Raw genomic sequence first — 23720 nt, 5'->3', positions numbered from 1 at the left:
CTTGCAAATAGAAGAGCACATCAAGATATGTAAAAGTATTGCTTCTTTGCAGAGGTATAAAGAAGGACAGAGGGATGTAAGACTGTGATTCTTCCTATAGCTGGGAGGAATATAAGGAGCTGGTATGTTTCACTTCACCTTGTGATATAAAATAAAGTGGCAGCTTTGAATATTTGAGTTAAATTTCAGAAGTCTCCATGTAGCTATTGTGAAAATATTCTTATTGCCACCACTATCTTCTTTTTTTTTTTGAGACGGAGTCTTGCCCTGTCATCCAGGCTCTAGTGCAGTGGCGTGATCTTGACTCACTGCACCTCTGCCTCCCAGGTTCAAGTGATTCTCCTGCCTCCGCCTCCGGAGTAGCTGGGACTACAGGTGCACACCACCACACCGATCTAAGTTTTGTATTTTTAGTAGAGACGGGGTTTCACCATGTTGGCCAGGCTGGTCTTGAACTCTTGACCTCAGGTGATCCACCCACCTCGGCTTCCCAAAGTGCTGGGATTACAGACGTGAGCCACTGCGTCCAACCTCCCACAACTACCTTCTTTCTGTGATAAATTCAAGGACCCTGGGGCTTATCCATTACTTCTTTTTTTTTTTTTTTTTTTGCTTTTAATCACCTAAGGCTGAAGATGTCTGGGCTTTTTTATTCTGTAACATTTCTTTTTTTTTTTTTTTTTTTTTTTTGAGACGGAGTCTGGCTCTGTCTCCCAGGCTGGAGTGCAGTGGCCGGATCTCAGCTCACTGCAAGCTCCGCCTCCCGGGTTTACGCCATTCTCCTGCCTCAGCCTCCGGAGTAGCTGGGACTACAGGCGCCCGCCACCTCGCCCGGCTAGTTTTTTTGTATCTTTTAGTAGAGACGGGGTTTCACCGTGTTAGCCAGGATGGTCTCGATCTCCTGACCTTGTGATCCGCCCGTCTCGGCCTCCCAAAGTGCTGGGATTACAGGCTTGAGCCACCGCGCCCGGCCTATTCTGTAACATTTCTAAGACTGTGTCCATTAAATGCAAACAAAAAGGAGGAAGTCTTGGTAGAACAGGAGAAGTGATGCGCACTTGCTGATAGGATCAATTTAAATATTAATCACGACATATAGCCTAGTCCATCCTCTAGCTGTTTCTATGGCTTGAGCTTTGTTGGTCTTCCACTGCTCTGCTACATCATTTGCTAATGGTTCATCTGGATTGGGAGCACTTAACAAGGCCTGGATCGATAGCAGAACTGTCGGATCTGCAGTGCTGGGGACCACTTACTTTTCAAAATATCTAAACATATTCTTCCCAACTTGTCTATATTAGGATGATAAAGTTTGGTCATGAAACATACTTTAGGGGCTGCCATTGCGTATTTGTCGGAAGGAATAGTTAAAGTTTTTTTTTTTTTTTGAGGTGGAGTCTCGCTCTGTCGCCCAGACTGGAGTGCAGTGGCGCAATCTCGGCTCACTGCAAGCTCCGCCTCCCGGGTTCCCGCTATTCTCCTGCCTCAGCCTCCCGAGTAGCTGGGACTACAGGCGCCCGCCACCTCGCCCGGCTAGTTTTTTGTAGTTTTAGTAGAGACGGGGTTTCACCGTGTTAGCCAGGATGGTCTACGATCTCCTGACCTCGTGATCCGCCCGTCTCGGCCTCCCAAAGTGCTGGGATTACAGGCTTGAGCCACCGCGCCTGGCCGGAATAGTTCAAGTTTAAAAGTCCCTCCCTCAAAGGGGGAAACCTGAGGGCCAGCAATGACCACATGAAAATAATGAGTGTTGCTCTCATGTGGTTCTGCTTGGATGCCAGGAACTCATTCTCCCAGCAAATGCTGGGTTTCTTTGATGATTCTGTGGGGAAGCCCAGCCATCTTGTCAGAACCCGAGTTCGACCTCTGGTCTCTGACTCCACTCCCCTCAGGTAGAGTGGAAGTCTTGGGCTGGCTTATCCATTTCTAGAGGTCAGTATAATTGCAACATTCTCTAGAAGGGAATATCCAGCAACCTATTTTTAGTAGAGAAGTCTGGTGATCTTTGGCCACATGATGTCACTGGTGGTCCAGAAGATTTTTTGCCATCTCTGCCTCAGTGCCATGGGCAAGTTCCCTCCATCAACCTAGTCAGGACCTCTTATTGTTCAAATGTAGGCAGGATGTCTTTCTCCCCTCACTGCCATGGCCATGCTGTTTTCCCACAGTCACCACAGCCTAGGCTGCTATTGCCACAGCTCCTCAGTGACCTGGCTCTTTGGGTCAGCTCAGGTAAGTGTAACCCTCTTCCAACAGGGCTGAGTTTGGAAGGCCTGCTTCTCATCCCCCATTGTTCCTGGAAACATACTTTTCCCCCCACTCTGAATCTAGGCCTTTCCTTTCTCCCTCATTTAATATTTATTCTCATTTACCATTCTAGCATGATCGCTATCTCTTTTGGGAGAGCAAAACCTCACTACATAAAAAAATTGTACATTATTCATAATATATCTTATAAATTTTATCCACATTGTTTCTATTTCCATGATTGCTTCTATGCCAGAATCCTTCAAATATTACTTAATATTCACTGCCTTGACTTTATCTCTTAAATTTAGTGCAGTGGGACTTTTCCTCCTCTTCCACTTCCATAAAAACCTTTGTTTTCAAGATCATCAGTGACTATCTATCTCTCTATCTATCTATCTATCTATCTATCTGTCTGTCTGTCTACACACACACAGGTATTTATTTGGGGAAAAAATGATTTAGTCCTACCTCATCTTCAAGAAGTTTATATTATAGTGGGAAGAATATGTTAACCACAGGTTGGAGTGGGACCACAAGGAAGAGTGAAGTTATGTTTGCTGATGGTTTTAGTGGAATTAGAGGCAGAGGCTAGAAACATTTCATGGAGTGGGTAACCCTGTGCTCCTCTTGAAAGATAAGTATACATGGAGGGACACTTCAGCAGAGGAAAAAGGAAGCAAAAGGCGGGGTGCTTGAAGCCGCCCTGTGTTAATGGGGAAAGGCCATTCACACCAGGCTGCAATTCAGAGTGTCTGCAGGATAGGTTAAGTGGATTTAAGTGACACATAGTTGGAATTTTGTATGATAGAATAATAATCTGTCCTTACTTTGTAAGGGCTGGGGAGCCACTGAAGGCGTTAAGTAGGAGAATGTCACAGTCAAATTGAAATTGTACATTGATCACTCATGTATCTGTTTAAAAGGTAGTTTAGAATAGAGATAGACTATGGTGAACAACACTGATACTCTGCTAGTATGAGATCCCTGGCCAGGCTCAGTGGCTTACGCCTGTAATCCCAGCACTATGGGAGGCCGAGATGGGTGGATCGCTTGAGGTCAGGAGTTCGAGACCAGCCTGGCCAACATTGGTGAAACCCCATCTCTACTAAAAAAATACAAAAATTAGCCGGGTGTGGTGGTGGGTGCCTGTAATCCCAGCTACTCTGGGAGGTGAGGCAGGAGAATCACTTGAGCCTGGGAGGTGGAGGTTGCAGTGAGCCGAGATTGGGCCATTACACTCCAGCCTGGATGACAGAGTGAGACTCTGTGAAAAAAAAAAAAAAGAATCAAAACAAAGCTTAAAAACCGTATAGCCCTTTTTAGTTGTCTCAGTCTCATTTGATATGTAAATCTAGAGTAGGTAGCAAAATTCCTTATGAGGCTCTGTTCCTATATCCAAAACCAGGTTTGTCCCCAAAAGTTGTTCAAAATAAGAGTAACCATTGTTAAACAAATAAAGCCCTACTGCTATTAATTTAGGCTAAAGCAGAATCAAGTGGTCTAGATGAGAAGCAGCTTGATTAGAAATCTATCCCTGCAATCTTGATCATTTGTCCTGGTGGCTCCCAACTGGAAGTTCATATATTTGAATCACTGTGTGTTTTCTCTGTCCACAGACATCCAAGACATTTCTTTCTCCACTGGCACTGACTAGAGCCTCCCAGGGAGACTCAGGTTCATGTGACTTGATAAAGAGGTTCCTCTAACCCCTCAAGAAGAATTAGCAAGTGCTAATCACTGGAAGCACACCCAAGGAAGGGGGCTCATATAAATAGTGGTAAGATATAAGAAGGATTTTTTTTTTTTTTTTTTGAGATGGAGTTTCACTCTGTTGTCCAGGCTGGAGTGCAGTGGCCCAATCTCCCAGGTTCAAGGGATTCTCCTGCCTCAGCCTGCCGAGTAGCTGGGATTATAGGCATGTGCCACCACACCTGGCTAATTTTTGTAGTTTTACTTGAGATGGGGTTTCACCATGTTAAATGGGTTGGTCTTAAACTCCTGACCTCAGGTGATCTGCCTGCCTCAGCCTACCAAACTGCTGGGATTAGAGGTGTGAGCCACTGCACCTGGCCTTGATTCTAAATTTTTATGTTTATTATCAATTGGTTTTGGGGGACAGGTGATGTTTGGTTACATGAACAAGTTCTTTAGTGGTCATTTCCGAGATTTTGGTGCACCCATCACCCAAATAGTGTACACTGCACCCAATTGGTAGTCTTTTATCCCTCACCACCCTCCCAGCCTTTTCCCCTGAGCACCCAAAGTCCATTGTATTATTCTTACGCCTTTGCATCCTCATAGTTTAGCTCCCACTTATGAGTGAGAACATAAGATGTTTGGTTTTCCATTTCTGAGTTACCTCACTTAGAATGGTGGTCTCCAACTCCATCCAGGTTCTGCGAATGCCATTATTTCATTAATTTTTACAGCTGAGTGGTATTCCATGGTGTGTGTGTATATTATATATATATATATATATCTCAATATCACAATTTCTTTGTCTACTCCTTGACTGGTGGGCATTTGGGCTGGTTTGCTATTTTGCAGTTGCAAATTGTGCTGCTATAAACATGCGTGTGCAAGTATTTTTTTCGTATAATGACTTATTTTCCTCTGGGTAGATACCCAGTAGTGGGATTGCTGGATCAAATGGTAGTTCTACTTTTAGTTCTTTAAGGAATCTCCACACTGTTTTCTGTAGTGGTTGTACGAGTTTGCATTCGCAATAGCAGTGTAAAAGTGTTTCCTTTTCGTCATGTCCATGCCAACCTCTATTATTTTTTGTTTTTTTATTATGGCCATTCTTGCAGGAGTAAGGTGGTATGGCATTGTGGTTTTGATTTGCATTTCCCTGATCATTAGTGATGTTGAGAAATTTTTCATGTGTTTGTTGGCCATTTGTGTATCTTCTTTTGAGAATTGTCTATTCATGTCCTTAGTCCCCCCCCCCCCCCCTTTTTTTTTTGAGATGGTGTCTTGCTCTGTCTCTCAGGCTGGAGTGCAATGGCACAATCTCGGCCCACTGCAACCTCTGCCTCCCAGGTTCAAGCGATTCTCCTGCCTCAGCCTCTAGAATAGCTGGGATTACAGGCAACTGCCACTGCACCCAGCTAATTTTTGTATTTTTTGTTTGTTTGTTTGTTTCTGAGATGGAGTTTCACTCTTGTTGCCCAGGCTAGAGTGCAATGGCATGATCTTGGCTCACCACAACCTCCGTCTCCTGGATTCAAGCGATTCTCCTGCCTCAGCCTCCCGAGTAGCTGGGATTACAGGCATGTGTCACCACACCTGGCTAATTTTTTGTATTTTTAGTAGAGATGCAGTTGGAGTTTCTCCATGTTGGTCAGGCTGGTCTCGAACTCCCAACCTCAGGTGATCCGCCCGCCTTGGCTTCCCAAAGTGCTGGGATTACAGGTTTGAGCCACTGCGCCCAGCCTAATTTTTGTATTTTTTTTTTTTTTTTTTTTTTTGCGACAGAGTCTCGCTCTGTCACCCAGGCTGGAGTGCTGTGGCCGGATCTCAGCTCACTGCAAGCTCCGCCTCCCGGGTTCACGCCATTCTCCTGCCTCAGCCTCCCGCGTAGCTGGGACTACAGGCGTCCGCCACCTCGCCCGGCTAGATTTTTGTATTTTTGTATTTTTTTTTTTTTTTTTTTGAGACGGAGTCTCGCGCTGTCACCAGGCTGGAGTGCTGTGGCCTGATCTCAGCTCACTGCAAGCTCCGCCTCCGGGTTCACGCCATTCTCCTGCCTCAGCCTCCCGAGTAGCTGGGACTACAGGCGCCAGCCACCTCGCCCGGCTAGTTTTTTGTAGTTTTTAGTAGAGACGGGGTTTCACCGTGTTAGTCAGGATGGTCTCGATCTCCTGACCTCGTGATCCGCCCGTCTCGGCCTCCCAAAGTGCTGGGATTACAGGCTTGAGCCACCGCGCCTGGCCTAATTTTTGTATTTTTTAGTAGATGCGGGGTTTTGCCATGTTGGCCAGGCTGGTCTTGAACTCCTGACTTCAGGTGATCCACCTGTCTTGGCCTCCTAAAGTGCTGGAATTACAGGTGTGAGCCACTGTGTCCAGCCTTAGCCCACTTTCTGATGGGATTGTTTGTTTTTTCTTGCTGATTTGTTTGAGTTCCTTGTAGATCTGGATATCAGTATTTTGTCAGACGTATTGATTGTGAATATTTTCTCCCACTCTGTGGGTTGTCCATTTACTCTGCTGGTTATTTCTTTTATTTCTTTTGCTGTGCAGAAGCATTTTGGTTTAACTAAATTCCACCTATTTATCTTTGTTTTTGATGCATTTGCTTTCGGGTTCTTGGTCATAAATTCTTTGCCTAAGTCAATGTCTAGAAGGGTTTTTCTGAAGTTATCTTTTTTTTTTTTTTGAGGCGGAGTCTTGCTCTGTCGCCCAGGCTGGAGTGCAGCGGAGCAATCTCAACTCACTGCAAGCCCCGCAATCTCGGCTCACTGCAAGCTCCGCCTCCTGGGTTAGCGCCATTCTCCTGCCTCAGCCTCCTGAGTAGCTGGGACTACAGGCGCCCGCCACCACGCCCGGCATTTTTTTGTATTTTTAGTAGAGACGGGGTTTCACTGTGTTAGCCAGGATGGTCTTGATCTCCTGACCTCGTGATCTGCCCGCATCGGCCTCCCAAAGTGCTGGGAGTACAGGCGTGAGCCACCACGCCCGGCTGATGTTGTCTTTTAGAATCCTTATGGCTTCAGGTATTAGACTTAGGTCTTTGATCCATCTTTTTTTTTTTTTTTTGAGATGGAGGCTCGCTGTGTCACTCAGGCTGGAGTGCTGTGGCCGGATCTCAGCTCACTGCAAGCTCCGCCTCCTGGGTTCACGCCATTCTCCTGCCTCAGCCTCCCGGGTAGCTGGGACTACAGGCGCCGCCACCTCGCCCGGCTAGTTTTTTTTGTAGTTTTTAGTAGAGACGGGGTTTCACCGTGTTAGCCAGGATGGTCTTGATCTCCTGACCTCGTGATCCTCCCGTCTCGGCCTCCCAAAGTGCTGGGATTACAGGTTTGAGCCACCGCGCCCGGCCTTTGATCCATCCTGAGTTGTTTTTTGTATAAGGTGAGAGATAAGGATCCAGTTTCGTTCTTCTACGTGTGGCCAGCCAATTATCCCAGCACTGTTTGTTGAATAGGGTGTCCTTTCCCCACTCTGTGATTTTGCTTGCTTTGTGGAAGATCCGTTGGCTGTAAATATTTGGGTTTATTTCTGGGTTCTCTCTTCTGTTCCATTGGTCTACATGCTTATTTTTATACCAGTACCATGCTGTTTTGTTTTGGTGACTATGGCCTTACAGTATAGTTTGAAGTTGAGTAATGTGATGCCTCCAGATTTGTTGTTTTTGCTTATTATTGCTTTGGCTATGTGAGATCATTTTTGGTTCCATATGAATTTTAGGATTGTTTTTCCTAGTTCTGTGAAGAATGATGATGGTATTTTGATGGAAATTGAATTGAATGTGTAGACTGCTTTTGACAGTATGATCATTTTCACAGTATTGATTCTACCCCTTCTACCCATTCTACCCATCCATGCCCAGGCAGGTAGAGAAAGACCATCACATGGGGGCAGGGCTAGGCATGTCTGGGTGCAGACTCTCCTTGGGTGGGTCTTGCTGTCACTGCTGCAGGAGATGGAGGCGTGGTTCTCAGGCCAATGGAGTTATGTTCCCAGGGAGGTCATGGCTCCTGCTGTGTCATGCGGGTCTTCAGGGAAGTAGGGAAAAGTCGGCAGTTACAGGCCTTACCCAGCTCCCCTGCAGCCCTAAAGGCTGGTCTCACTCCCACCATGACCCTGCTTTCCCACCCCCAACAACACTGAGTTTATTTCCAGGCAGTGGGTGAGCAGAGCTGAGAACTTGCCCCAGGCCACCAGCCTCCTGACTGAGAAAGCAAGCAGGGCTTTCAGGTTTTGCACCTCCCTGTCTGCCATGGCTTCTGTGCTGTGTCTGCGCTCCTGATTCACCTCCTCCTCTAGGTTCTGTCCAGGAAACTTTGCGTTTGGTGGAAATTGTTACAAAGTGCAGCTGGAAGTTTTCTTCTCCCCATAGTCGTTTCCTAGTTCTTCTGGCAGTCCACCCCAAGGCTCCCGTGGGACAAAGTTAGAAATGGCTTTTCTGGGGACTGGGAGTACCTAAAGGGCTCTTCCCACCTCTTCTTGTACCCCTGTATTTTGCTCAGCTCTGTACATTTGTCTCAGCTGTATGTAAGGTCAAATTCTTCTCCCGTGTTTGGGGACAGATGGTTCTTCTTTCACACTTTCACACTTTGGGCACTCACAGTTTTCCAGCTGTCTCCGGGGGCCTGCAGCAGCAATCCACTTCTTCCAAAAGGTCTGTGGATTATCTCAGCTTTCCTGGTACGTTCTTGTGGTAGTCCTTGGAGCAAAAGTTTACGACGTGAGCCTCCACACGCTGCTCTGTGCATCCAAGTGGGAGCTGCAAGTTAGTCCTGTCTCCTATCTGCCATTTTTCTGAAGTTCTCTGGTCTGAATTCTTCAGTGCCTTCTCACCGCCCTAAGGACCAAGTCCAAACTCTCCAGCCTGGCTTTCAGGCCCACCTTGAGCTCTTTTTTATATTTTTGATAGGGAAAGAACATTTTTATCCTTGGGGGTGTGTGTACATAAAATGGCAATGATATGTGGTGTCACAAGATGGCAGCATTATATTTATTATATCCAGGTGCTATGAACCTACTATGTGCCGTAAATAGAAAATAATGCTTTCAGTGCGTTCACAAGGATTTAAATTGCCTTTGAATTTGTTTTGCTTACAGCATGTTTATTTCTGTCTTTATCCTAGTTGAATGCAGTTTGTTTCAATTTTTTTCATCCCTGGCATTAAAAATTTAAGTTTCTCATTTTCTACTCATTTTTATGAAACACGGACAAAATGCGTAAATAATGCTGTTTAAGGTGAGGAGGCAGGCAATAGCCTCTCCCCACCACATTTTCAATCCACCTACTCTTGTACAAAAGTCTGCTGTTGTACGAGAGACTGAATTCAGCATACGCAAGTTATACTATATACTTATGAAAATCAAGGAGAAACTTAAGTCAGCATGGACCCAGCAAGTTTTAACACTTTTTTTTCACATGGTGCAACAGTAGCATCATTTTTTTTTTTTTTTTTTGAGACAGGGTCTTCCTTTTTGCCCAGATTGGAGTACAGTGGCATTATTATAGTTCACTGCAGCCTTGAACTCCTGGGCTCAAGTGATCCTCCCTTCTTGGCCTCTTGAATAGTTGAAACTACAGGTGCCTGCCACCATGCCTGGCTAATTTTTAAATTTTTTAAAGCGACAAGGGTTTTTACTATGTTGCCCAGGCTCATCTCCTTATGTTGCCCAGGCTTCAAGTGATCTTCCTGCCTCAGCCTCCCAAAGTGGTGCAATCATGGCTCACTGCAGCCTTGACCTTTCCGGCTCAGGTGATCTTCCCACCTCAGCCTCCTTTGTAGCTGGGACCACAGGTGCATACCACCATGTCTGGCTAGTTTTTACTTTTATTTATTTATTTATTTATTTATTTATTTTTGAGACAGTGGCCGGATCTCAGCTCACTGCAAGCTCCGCCTCCTGGGTTTACGCCATTCTCCTGCCTCAGCCTCCTGCGTAGCTGGGACTACAGGCGTCCGCCACCTCGACGGCTAGATTTTTGTATTTTTTAGTAGAGATGGGGTTTCACCGTGTTAGCCAGGATGGTCTCGATCTCCTGACCTCGTGATCCGCCCGTCTCGGCCTCCCAAAGTGCTGGGATTACAGGCTTGAGCCACCGCACCCGGCCTACTTTTATTTTTTATAGAGCTGAGTCTCCTTATGTTGGCCAGGCTGGTCTCCAACTCCTGGGCTCAAGTGATCCTCCTGTCTCAGCCTCCAAAAATGCTGGGATTATAGGCATGAGCCACTGTTCCTGGTCCTCGCCAATTTTAACACTCTTGATTCCATAGCTTTCTTTGTGGGAAGATGATTTTGACTCTGTGGCAAAAAGGGGTAGCAAAAATTTAAAATACCAGTCAGACAGCAGGTTACAAAAGTTGAACTGTGCTCATGGCAGGACTCAGTAAATACCTTTTTAAAAAATATAGTACGTTGATTTCAAGTGTAGTGAGATTCTTCAATATCTATCAATATTGTTTCACATAACATACATTTATTCTCTTAAAGTATATTACTTAGGAATTTTTAGTATATTTGCAAAGTTGTGAATTGATTACTAGCTAATTTCTGAATATTTTTATCACTTCAAAAATAAATCCCATACTCATTAGTAGTCCCTCCCTGTACTTACCCTGGCTCTCCCAGTCCCCACTTCCTGGCAACCATTAATTAACTTTTTATCTGTATGGATTTGCCTATTATGAACATTTCACACATACAATGGAATCATACAATACATGACCTTTTGCATCTGGCTTGTTTCACACAGCATAATGTTTTCAAGCGCCATCCATGTTGTAGCACATATTAATACTTCATTCCTTGTAATAGCTGAATAATATTCCATTTTATGGATATACCATATTTTATCAGTTTATCAGGTGATGGGACATTTCAGTTGTTTACACTTTTTGGCTACTGTGAATAATGCTGCTATTGGTGTTTATGTAGAAGTTTTTGTGTGAACATATGTTTTTATTTCTTTTGGTTGTATACCTAGAATTGCTGGGTCATATGGCAAATCTATGTTTGATGTTTTGAGGACCTACCAAACCGTTTTCCAAGTGGTTGCACCATTTTAAATTTCCACCAGCAATATATGAAGTTTCTAACTTCTCCACATTCTTGCCAACACTTGTTATTTGTATGTAGGTCTTTCTTTAATTGTAGCCACCTTTAATATTGAATAGTATTAATGAGGGGCCAATAAGTATGAAAAATAGGTATGAAAAAATTTCATAGAGATAATAAATTTATTTCTGGGACATCAAGATAAATAGTTTAACATATTGTTGAAGTTTTCATTTTTTCCTCTCTGTTTCCCTCCCTTTTTCTCAGATCTTTTTCCTCTTGAAATGGAGTCTCACTCTGTTGCCTGTGCTGGAGTGCAGTGGCCTGATCTCAGCTCACTGCAACCTCTGCCTCCCAGGTTCAAGTGATTCTCCTTCTTCAGCCTCCTGAGTAGCTGGGATTACAGGTGTGTGCCACCACACCTGGCTAATTTTTGTATTTTTAGTAGAGATGGGGTCTTACCATGGTGGCCAGGCTGATCTCAAACTTCTGACCGCAAGTGATCTGCCTGCCTTGGCCTCCCAAAGTGGTGGGATTACAGGTGTGAGCCACTGCTCCCAGCTCTTTTTTCGTGTTATATCTCTCTTCTTTCCTTTAGTTTTAAAAAAAATTACATAATCAAACATGTCTATTTTAACATTAACCAATATAGGGATGTACAAAAAAAATTAACTCGCTCAACTCTTCCACCGCAACTCCTAACATAACCAATGTTAGTAGTTTATTGAGTATATCTTCACACTTTTAAAACTCTGTGCATATGTACATAAGTTTGTGATAAAAATATTCAATACTGCAGCTTACTTTTGAATATTTTGAAGATTATTTCTATATTAGCTGTTGTAAGTACACTTAAATGGTAGATATATTTCCTTCTCTTTCCAGCTTTCAAAATATATATGACACACAAACAAACAATATTTAGTATATGCACACACACACTGCATCTCTAATTGATCCTGGATTTCATTTTGTTGTATCATGAGAAAGGAAACTGTTAGTATGGTCAAATTGACTGGTTTTGACTTTGCCTTATGTTCCCATTTGTTTTCTCTGTTCTTTACATATTTGACGTTCACCACAATCACTTGGATTAAAATGTGTGGATTGTTTTTTGGAGATAGGGACCTTACCATGTTGCTTAGGCTGGTCTCCATTTCCTGGCCTCAAGGGATTTTTCCACCTCAGCCTCTTGAGTAGCTGGGATTACAGGCATGAGCCACTGTGCCCAGCTTAAAATCTGTGGATTTATCAGTAGAAAATGTTCATGTAAAGATATTTGCTCCTCCAGTGGAAGGAAGCTTGAACTCATCCCTTCAAGAAAGAAGCTCCTCCCCTTGTATTTCTATTGGGTTTTGCATCCAGACTGAGCTTCCTTCCCTCACCCATATGAAGTGTCTACCTTCTGCAGACTCCAGTGGCTCAGGAACCGGGGATGCAGTGCCAGGCTCGTGGTGTCATGCGGCAGATGTGGGGAGCTTTCCTTCTTTATGTCTCCATGAAGATGGGAGGTAAGTCTCAATCTAATAGCAAATGCTGCTGGGAGTTTTCAAAACAATTTCCTTTCAGCTAAATTATTGCAAATTTTGACATTTGTAATGAGAGTATTTCCTGAATATGCATTTTCCTAATGTGGTGCTAATTGTCCTCCTATTACTATGGCTGCTGCTGTTACTGCAACCGTTTATTTCAGTCTAAGAAATTCTCCCATCAATGGCAGTTCTTTTGTGACCACATAGAGGCATCATTTAAAAAATTATTTCAATAGTTTTTGGAGGAAACCTCATAATGATGTGGCTTCTGGGAGTGCTGCCCTAGTAACAATCATGTATCTTGTCATAGGCACTGCAGAACAAAGCCTTGAGCAGCCCTCTGAAGTGACAGCTGTGGAAGGAGCCATTGTCCAGATAAACTGCTCGTACCAGACATCTAGGTTTGATGGGCTGTCTTGGTACCAGCAACATGATGGCGGAGCACCCACATTTCTTTCTTACAGTGCTCTGGATGGTTTGGAGGAGAGAGGTCATTTTTCTTCATTCCTTAGTCGCTCTGATAGTTATGGTTACCTCCTTCTACAGGAGCTTCAGATGAAAGACTCTGCCTCTTACTTCTGTGCTGTGAGAGACACAGTGACTATGAGGCCTCCTTAACTGTGCCAAAATTCAAAAGACAACCAGTGGAGTACAGGTGGGCTTGAGAAGTTCTAGAACTTCCTGAGTGTATGTTTGCTTACTCTCTAATTTTAAACTTGTCTAGAATATGTAGCATAGGGCTCTTAGACTGAACCCCATTTTTTTTTTTTTTTTTTTTGAGATGGAGTCTCGTTCTCTCTCCCAGGCTGGAGTGCAGTGGTGCGATCTTGGCTCACCGCAAACTCCGCCTCCCGGGTTCAGGCCATTCTCCTGCCTCAGCCTGACAAGTAGCTGGAACTACAGGCACCCGCCACTACGCCCAGCTAGTTTTTTGTGTTTTTAGTAGAGATGGGGTTTCACCGTGTTAGCCAAGATGGTCTCGATCTCCTGACCTCATGATTCGCCCACCTCGGCCTCCCAAAGTGCTGGGATTACAGGCGTGAGCCACCACGCTGGCCATGAACCCCATTATTTTATGAAACATTGATTGCTAAAGAGAAGGACAAACTATTTTTTCTCTCTCTCTTTCTTCAGTTTCTCCTTTTCCTCTTACTCCTGCTTATTTATACCTCCAGTATCCTGTGGTCCCACATATGGAAGATGGAATTTACTTTTGGAGGAAGTTTTTTATACAAGGGAAGGATCCCTTGGTGAGTGCTTTAGTTTATGCAGTAGTAAGTTACATTCATATTCATGTATCCTTGGGAGGCTCTGAAATTTGTGAAGTAAATGCAAATTCCTCAGTTTGAGATGGCACAATTTCATTTAATTATGTCAAATATGTCCTCATTTTTGTATTTTCCTGAGCGACGATTTTGATATTATTTAACATTTTTTGGTGGATTTATCCAACATATTGGAGAGTGTAGGGGTTGTGGACTTAAAGGGTGAAGAGAAGATCAGGGAGAGCTCTTCTCTGTGAACAGAAGAGCGAGGTCATGCAATGAGGGTGGGGGTCAAGTGTGGAAGGAGTTGGTCAGTAGGGAATTCCTGTAAAAGCACTGGATAATGGATAGAACAGTAATATAAAATATTCAGTTTAAAGATTTTCTTTTACTGAATTGTAATTCTTGTGTGCTATCCTAAATGTTTTTGAAGTTTGTTAAACATTACAGCCTGGCTGGGTGCGGTGGCTCAAGCCTGTAATTCCAGCACTTTGGGAGGCCGAGACGGGTGGATCACGAGGTCAGGAGATCAAGACCATCCTGGCTAACACGGTGAAATCCCGTCTCTACTAAAAAAATACAAAAAACTAGCCGGGCATGGTGGCGGGCACCTGTAGTCCCGGCTACTCGGGAGGCTGAGGCAGGAGAATGGCGTAAACCCAGGAGGCGGAGCTTGCAGTGAGCTGAGATCCAGCCACTGCACTCCAGCCTGGGCAACAGAGCGAGACTCCGTCTCAAAAAAAAAAAAAAAAAAAAAATTACAGCCTATATAGTTTGTCCTTAGCAGGCAATGCAGAATTTCTTCACCATAGGTGAATTCTTTCTTGGCTTAGTACATATATTTATTTATTTATTTGTTTATTTATTTTTTGTTATTTTTTGATCATGAGGTCAGGAGATCGAGACCATCTTGGCTAACCCAGGCTGGAGGGCAGTGGCGCGATCTCAGCTCACTGCAAGCTCCGCCTCTTGGGTTCATGCCATTCTCCTGCCTCAGCCTCCCGAGTAGCTGGGACTACAGGCGCCTGCCACCACGCCCCACTAATTTTTTGTATTTTTAGTAAAGATGGGGTTTCACTGTGTTAGCCAGGATGGCCTCAATTTCCTGACCTTATGATACACCCACCTCAGCCTCCCAAAGTGCTGGGTTTACAGGCGTGAGCCACCGTGCCCAGCCATATATTTATTTTTATGTATTTTCTCTCCTTAGGTTTGGATGTTAAGTTCTTCTATTAGGTTTTTTTTTTTTTTTTTTTTGAGACGGAGTCTTGCTCTATTACCAGGCCTTAGTGCAGTGGCGCCATCTCGGCTCACTGCAATCTCTTCTTCCTGAGTTCAAGCCATTCTGCCTCAGCCTCCCTAGTAGCTGAGACTACAGGCATGCGCCATCACACACAGCTAATTTTTGTATTTTTAGTAGAGACAGGGTTTCACCATGTTGGCCAGGATGGTCTCGATCTCCTGACCTCGTGATCCACTCACCTCAGCCTCCCAAAGTGCTGGAATTACAAGAGTGAGCCACCGTGCCAACCTCTATTAGCTAATTTTTAATGATTCATTTTGAGGTAAACAGAATTAGAAGGACTTGGTGGTAGGGAGTAGGAAAGGTAAAGTGGATGGTTTTCACTCAACAAATATTTTATTAAATACTCGTATGTGCTAGGCACTCTTTTAATTGCTATGGTGCATCACTGAATAAAACATACCTGCACTGAGGTTGCTTATGTTCTTGTGAAGAGAGAGAATAAGTAGATGTTTTAGCAGACTTTGGAAGCACAGAGAAAATACATTTGACCCTCAGAACTCAGCTTCATTGTCTTTAATAGGAAGAGAGCTGAGATGTATGGAAGCAATGCTGATGTCCTGTGCTTGTTATAATTTTGTAATATAAATTAATCATCCGCTGAGTAAGGGCTGTATAACATTGGAGAGTTATAAGACTGCAAGTCTTGTTATCCAGAGAATCTCAGTCTTTCAAATTATTTGAATGTAGCTGTGTCTATAGTGGGACTCTATATAAAATCAGAAAGATACTGAACTTTTGAGTGGAGAATCTAACACTGAGGCAAATGACCTTTAACATGTGAATTATTTGTAAAAATGAAAAAAAATTTCAAATGCTTCATTGAAATCACGAAGGAGATAAAGTCTAAAAAACTTTCAGCGCCGGGCGCGGTGGCTCAAGCCTGTAATCCCAGCACTTTGGGAGGCCGAGACGGGCGGATCACGAGGTCAGGAGATCAAGACCATCCTGGCTAACACGGTGAAACCCCGTTTCTACTAAAAACTACAAAAAACTAGCCGGGCGAGGTGGCGGGCGCCTGTAGTCCCAGCTACTCGGGAGGCTGAGGCAGGAGAATGGCGTGAGCCCGGGAGGTGGAGCTTGCAGTGAGCTGAGATCCGGCCACTGCACTCCAGCCTGGGTGACAGAGCGAGACTCCGTCTCAAAAAAAAAAAAAAAAAAAAAAAAAAAAACTTTCAGCAAGCAGTGAATGGTCAATGGAAATGAACTATACAAAATCAGTTATCTTAAATTTGAAGACATGTACGTTACTAATATTCTCCTTAATTGGTATGCTATCTTTTTATCTTTTTAATTTAGTGACTATGAGGAGTATACATAAGAACTTTTATAGGTTCATTTTGACCTTGTTTTCATATCTATTTTCTCCTAAAGTCTTAAGTTGCTTTTTTTTTTTTTTTTTGAGATGGAGTCTCACTCTGTCGCCTAGGCTGGAGTGTGGAGGCACTACCTCGGCTCACTGCAACCTCTGCCACCCAGGTTTAAGTGATTCTCATGCCTCAGCCTCCCAAGTAGCTGGGATTACAGGTATGCCACCATGCCTGGCTAATTTTGTATTTTTAGTAGAGATGGGGTTTCACCATGTTGGCCAGGCTAGTCTCGAACTCCTGACCTTAAGTGATCCACCCACCTCGGCCTCCCAAAGTGTTGGGATTATAGGCATGAGCCATCATGCCCGGCGAAGACTTAAGTTTTTAGATAGCATGTTTTTCTGTCACAGAGATTTTCAAGAAGAAAGAGTACCACTCTTTGTTACTTTCTGTCTCTGCTAGTAGAGTTTCTCTTTAACCCAGTAACTTCTTTCATTTCCACCTGGAAGGTGGTTGGATGCTAGATGTTGGAGCAAGCCATTAGCAAAGGATAGGACACAAGGTTTTTCTTTTCTTTTCTTTTTTTTTTTTGAGACGGAGTCTCCCTCTGTCGCCCAGGCTGGAGTGCAGTGGCCGGATCTCAGCTCACTGCAAACTCCGCCTCCCGGGTTCACGCCATTCTCCTGCCTCAGCCTCCGGAGTAGCTGGGACTACAGGCGCCCGCCACCTCGCCCGGCTAGGTTTTTGTATTTTTAGTAGAGACGGGGTTTCACCGTGTTAGCCAGGATGGTCTTGATCTCCTGACCTCGTGATCCGCCCGTCTCGGCCTCCCAAAGTGCTGGGATTACAGGCTTGAGCCACCGCACCCGGCAACACAAGGTTTTTCAAATGATTGTAGGTCAAACCGGGAACCCAGCCCTACTGTCATGTTCAAAGAGCAGTAGCTGTGTTTGGACTTGGGAGTTAGATGTTTCTAAGTTCAAATCCAAGCTTCACAGGGCGTTCAGATAAAATCTCACAGAATGAAAGAAACATAGAAAGGATTGGAAGGAATTTGACATGCATCGAATCTAACTATCTTCTACGATGTTTGAATAAAGCTCTAATTTTTGAGCATCTTTTTGGCCTTGTTCTCTTGAGTAGTTGTGGATGAGTCCATCTTCAATGTCTTTTGCCTTGAGATCTTACCTTTGGAGCTTTCTATATCCCTCAGTGTGGGCAAGATAGACCAAACATCCCATTGTCCAGTTATTTTCTAGTCCTGGGGTATCTGTGGAGTTTCCGGAGCCACAATGGTACTCAGATGTCAGGAGCATATTCTCACTGTGGCAGTTAACCTCTCTTTAGTTCTAATTCCTAAGGAAGATAACCAAAAGAACACAGGTAGAAGAGGCTTGCATCGAGAAGGCTACACTCTATCCTGGAGGTGAACTGTTCACTATTACATACATAGCTCAGGAAAACTTAGATACCTCTCTTATTTCTTTTGGCTTAAGGGTGATAAATAATTTAGGTGTTATTGAGCCCTAGTTTGCTCAACTGTTTCTCATGGTTCCTCTACTCCCGTATCTTCGTACATAGTTCCTATGCAGAGAAAACTCTCCTCAAATTATCATTTTTTGAGTAGGCTATCTACTGCTTTTTGGAAAATCAGCACCATCCATGTGCCTTAAGAGTGATTTGCACATGTACTCATGGGTACAGGGAAGTGAAGGAGGTCAGTTGGAAGAAATACAAAAACCAAGATCTTCATTAAGAAGAATTTAAAAATTTTGAAGGAATAGTTGGATCTTTTTCTAAGAAAAGTCTGTAAGAGATTTGATAATATGAATTTGGATGGGAAATAGGGAGTGTGCTGTGTACCACTGGATTTCGGACATGAGAGAGGGAGGCCCAGAATGCACACATAACCCTTCTCAGACAACCCTTGAGCCTGTGGTTTGGATACTGAACCAAGGGTAAAGGAAGACAAAAGTTGCCTTTTTGAGGGATCAGCTTATGAGGTGGAGTAGAACTCTAAGCTGGACTCTGCCAGTGTCCTTTTGAAACCCTGTCTTTTTTCCTAAATGAGGAATCTCAATTCCAGATATAAAATGAGGATGAATGGCTCACGCCTGTAATCCCAGCACTTTGGGAGGCTAAGATGGGCAGATAACAAGGTCAGGAGTTTGAGACCAGCCTGGCCAATATGATGAAACTCTGTCCTACTAAAAACACAAAAGTTAGCTGGGCGTGGTGGTGTGCACCTGTAATCCCAGCTACTCGGGAGGCTGAGGCTGGAGAATCGCTTGAACCCGGGAGGCGGAGGTTGCAGTGAGCTGAGATGGTGCCACTGTACTCCAGCCTGGGTGACAGAGTAAGACTCCATCTTAAAAAGAAAAAGAAAAAGAAAAAGAAAATGAGGATGAAACACAGCTTTGGTTGAATGTTCCACCAGGCAGTATTCTGTGTGTCTTTTGAGCAAGTGCAAGCACATAATTTTCCTATTTATCATCTTTCTGAATCTCAGTTGAGTGCTTCCTGCCTGGAAGCCATTAGTTCACATATCTGACTCACATATACTCTGAATTTTAAGTGTATTTTGACTCTGCCTCTACAGTGGTTACCACATGCTTATCCGTTATTCATTATTGAGTTTTATATGCATTTGTACTTTTCAACTGACCCATATCCATCCATTGGTCATACATGAGCTTTCCCTTGGCTCTGTTCTCCTGGGCCAGTTTTGGGCATGGACTTTTATACTCACCTTCCCATTTTGTACCAGCCATTCATCAGTTATCCCCTCAGCTGAAACTTGACTTCTGTGAAAGTACTTAGTCACTGAGTGTGGGGATGGAGGTGACTTGAAAAGCAGGCGCTACATCTCATAATTAAATTATGTAATCTGGTACTTCAGAATCTCCTGGTCTCTGTTGTCACATTTCCTTATGAACTTCTGAGGGGATTAGGAAGTATTTCAGAACTTCCTTTCCTAGGTAGGCATACCATTTTTTTTTTAAAGATGAAGTCTTGCTCTGTTGCCCAGGCTGGAGTGCAGTGGCACAATCTCAGCTCACTGCAAGCCCCGTCTCCCGGGTTCACGCCATTCTCTTGCCTCAGTCTCCTGAGTAGCTGGGACTACAGGCGCCCACCACCACGCCCGGCTAATATTTTGTATTTTTATTAGAGACAGGGTTTCACCGTGTTAGCCAGGATGGTTTCGATCTCCTGACCTCATGATCCGCCCACCTCAGCCTCTCAAAGTGCTGGGATTACAGGCGTGAGCCACCGCGCCTGGCCAGGTAGGCATACCGTTAAATAATACTACTGATTAAGAAAGGCCTGTGCCCATTTTGTGGCTAATCAGTAGGCAGAACTAGAATAAATAAGATTTACACTTACTGGTACTAGACAACTTACCTTGGGAATTGCAACCTAGGTTTGGAGACTTGACCTTCCAAGTCTGTGGACTGACTTGCAAACTAGCCATACTTTTCTGCTTGCTAACCAGGTCTTGATCTGGAAAGTAAGATCTCCCTGAGGACTGTCAGATCTACTTGAGCAATACTTTTCAGTCTGCATTAGAATCATATTTTAAAATTCCCTATGCTTCGGTCCCATCCCAGGTCAATTTAATCAGAATTTCTGGTGATGGAGCCAGAACTATTTAAATAAAAGTCTCCCAAGTGATTCTAAATGAAACAAAGTTGGAAAACTACAGTCTTAAAAGATAAATTGGACTAACCCTCTGGAGTTGAAAACTCACCCAAATTTTTTGTACAAGAGTCAAAAACTGTCTTGAGTGCCCCATCTGGTATGGTGAGGCAGATGAGGGGTTGCTGGTTACTAATATTGGCATTCCTTCCTTTCATTGTGAGTTGCTCTTATAACTTGCACCTGCTGCTCTCTAGAAACATGAGCCTGAGGTCCAATGTTAAACTGAGGCATGTGACACCTGTGCTCAGATCAATGGGCACCCAGGGACCATCAAAGACTTTTCTTTCTTACACCCTTGGCCTTTGTGTCCCTTGGAGAAGAACTTCAAAAGAGCAAGCCCTTCTTCAGGGCCATCATGGTCTTCTAAGGTTTAGTACACATTTTAGTAAAGACACATTAAAGATACCTTAAATACACATTTTTTTGAGGGATAAATATCAACATAAGGAATAGAGGACTCTTGGCCAGGTGCGGTGGCTCATACCTGTAATCCCAACACTTTGGGAGGCTGAGGCAGGAGGATTGCTAGGGGTTCGAGATCAGCCTGGGCAAATAGTGAGACTCCTATCTGTACTAAAAAAAAAAAAAAAAAAGAAGCCTCTTAATTACCTGTCCAAACTCCTCAGACAATCAAGACCAGTCCTTGTGGAGATTAAAAATTTCAGGAACTAAAAGTTTGTTATAGCTTGGTCATTACTCTCATGAAGCAGCATAAGTCAGTCCTCCTAGTGCTCTGTGAATGTGAAAATGTAAAGTCTCTTTGTCTGTGCTTCTGTCACTGTTGCTGATGCACTCTCCACATGTCTGGTTTATTGATAATTCACCCTCCAGTATTTCACTCCATCCTCTGGAGGGAATTGTGGCCTCTTCATCACAAAATGTTTTCTGTATTTGCACTCCTCTGTGATTCCCTGTTCATCCCTTAAGACAAACCCTTCTTTAAGTCCTGGATGATAACAAGAGTGATGATTGCAGCACTCAATATTTATTAAGTGTCTACCATGTTTCAGAAACTTCACATTAGTTATCTCATTCAATGCTCTTAATACCTTGTATTAGTCCGTTTTCATACTGCTATAAGGAACTAGCTGAGATTGTGTAATTTATGAAGAAAAGAGGTTTAATTAATTCATAGTTCCACAGGCTTAACAGGAAGCATGACTGAGAGGCCTCAGGAAACTTACAATCATGGTGGAAGGTGAAGGGGAATGAAGCACGTCTCACCATGGTGGAGCAGGAGACAGAGACAGTGAAGGGGGAAGTGCCACACACTTTTAAATCATCAGACCTCATTAGAACTCACTCACTATCGTGAGACTAGCAAGAAATCAACCCCCATGATCCAGTTACCTCCCATGAGGCCCCTCCTCCAATTTGACATGAAATTTTGAGCGGGGACACAAATCTAAGCCATATCATTCTGTCCCTGGTCCCTCCTAAATCTCGTGTCACTCTCACATTGCAAAATACAATTATCCCCTCTCAACAGTCCCCTAGTCTTAACTCATTTTAGCATCAACTCAAAAGTCCACAGTCCAAAATCTCATCTGAGACAAGGTAAGTTATTTCCACCTATGAGCCTATAAAATAAAAAACAAGTTAGTTATTTCCAAGATACAATGGGGGTTCAGGAATTCGGTAGATTCTCCCATTCCGAATGGATAAATTGGCCAAAACAAAAGGGCTCCAGGCCCCACACAAGTCCGAAACTCAGCAGGGCAGTCATTAAATCTTAAAGTTCCAAAATAATCTCATTTGACTCCATGTCTCACATTCAGGGCACTCTGATGCAAGGGGTGAGTTCCCACAGCCTTGCGCAGCTCCACCCCTGTGGCTCTGTAGGATACAGCCCCTGTGGCTGCTTTCATGTGCTGGTGCTGAGTACCTGCAGCTTTTCCAGGTGCACAGTGGGATCTGGAGGATGGTGGCCCTATTCTCACAACTTCACTAGGCAGTGCCCCAGTTGGGACTCTGTAGGGGGGCTCCAACCCCACATTTCCCCTTTGCACTGCCCTAGTATAGGTTCTCCATGAAGGCTCTGCCCCTGCAGCAGACTTCTGCCTGGACATCCAGATGTTTCCATACATCCTCTGAAATCTAGGTAGAGGCTCCCAAACTCTTTCTTTCTGCACACTCACAAGCCCAACACCATGTGAAAGCTGCCAAGGCTTGGGGCTTGAACCCTCTGGGGTGACAGCCCAAGGACCTTGGCTCCTTTAAGGTATGTCTGGAGCTGAAGCTGATGGGATGCAGGACTCCATGTCCCAAGGCTGCACAGAGCAGTGGAGTTCTGGGCCTGGCTCACAAAACCATATTTCCTTCCTAGGCCTCCAGGCCTAAGATGGGAGGGGCTACTTGAAAGTCTCTGAACTGCCCTGGAGGCATTTTTCCCTATTGTCTTGGCTATTAACATTCAGTTCTTCTTTACTTATGCAAATTTCTGCAGTTTAACTTCTCCCCAGAAAAGGAGTTTTTCTTTTCTACTGCATGGTCTGGCTGCAAATTTTCCAAACTTCTCCAAACTGCTTCTCTTTTAAATATGTTTTCTTTGTTTTTTTTTTTTTTTTTTTTTTTGAGACAGAGTCTCGCTCTGTCGCCCAGGCTGGAGTGCTGTGGCCGGATCTCAGCTCACTGCAAGCTCCGCCTCCCAGGTTCACGCCATTCTCCTGCCTCAGCCTCCCGAGTAGCTGGGACTACAGGCGTCGCCACCTCGCCCGGCTAGTTTTTTGTAGTTTTTTTTAGTAGAGACGGGGTTTCACTGTGTTAGCCAGGATGGTCTCGATCTCCTGACCTCGTGATCCGCCCGTCTCGGCCTCCCAAAGTGCTGGGATTACAGGCTTGAGCCACCGCGCCCGGCCGTTTTCTTTGTTTATGTAAATAAGCTAGGCTTTTGAAGCAGCCATGCCACTTCTTAAAAGCTTTGCTGCTTAGAAATTTCTTCTACGAGATACCCTAAGTCATTTCTCTCTAGTTCAAAGTTCTGCAGATCTCTAGAGCAGGAGCACAATGCTACCAGTTTCTTTGTTATAGCATGCAAGAGTCACCTTTGTTCCAGTTCTCAATAAGTTCCTCATCTCCATCCGAGACTTCCTTAGCCTGGACTTCATTGTCCACATCACTATCAGCATTTTGGTCAAAACTATTCAACAAGTATCTAGGAAGTTCCAGACTTTTCCCACATCTTCCTGTCTTCTTCTGAGCCCTCCAAACTGTTCCAACCTCTCCACTACCCAGCTGCAAAGTCACTTCCACATCTTCAGGGAACTTTATAGCTGTGCCCAACTCCTGCTATCAGGAGGATAGCCCCACTTCTGTATCAGTTGGTTTTCACACTGCTACACTTACTAACTAAGACTGTGTAATTTATGAAGAAAAGAGGTATAATTGACTCACAGTTCCACTGTGAGGCTTAACAAGAAGCATGACTGGGAGGCCTCAAGAAACTTACAATCATGGCGGAAGGCGAAGGGGAAGCAACATGTCTTACGATGGTGGAGCAGGAGAGAGAGAGCCAAGAGGGAATGCCACACACTGTTCAACCATCAGCTCTCACGAGAACTCACACACGCTCACAAGAACAGCAAGAGGGAAATCTGCCTTCATGATTCACTTACCTCGCA

The 23720-nt window shown here is 44.2% G+C and overlaps 1 pseudogene and 1 gene segment (V, D, J or C); one reads left to right on the top strand and one right to left on the bottom strand.

Annotated features, from left to right (window-relative positions):
• Positions 1 to 1075: 1075 nt before the first annotated feature.
• LOC117071415 lies at positions 1076 to 1842 on the bottom strand (annotated as a pseudogene).
• A 10510-nt stretch (positions 1843 to 12352) lies between these two features.
• On the top strand, positions 12353 to 13156 carry LOC117070028. The segment is given in 2 exon segments: positions 12353 to 12502; positions 12834 to 13156. Coding segments are annotated over 2 exon segments (384 nt in total).
• Positions 13157 to 23720: the final 10564 nt, after the last annotated feature.

Source organism: Trachypithecus francoisi, unplaced genomic scaffold (assembly GCF_009764315.1).
Source record: "Trachypithecus francoisi isolate TF-2019V2 unplaced genomic scaffold, Tfra_2.0 Lachesis_group3, whole genome shotgun sequence".
NCBI classification, from domain to species: domain Eukaryota; kingdom Metazoa; phylum Chordata; class Mammalia; order Primates; family Cercopithecidae; genus Trachypithecus; species Trachypithecus francoisi.
This window is presented reverse-complemented; position numbering and strand designations above follow the sequence as displayed.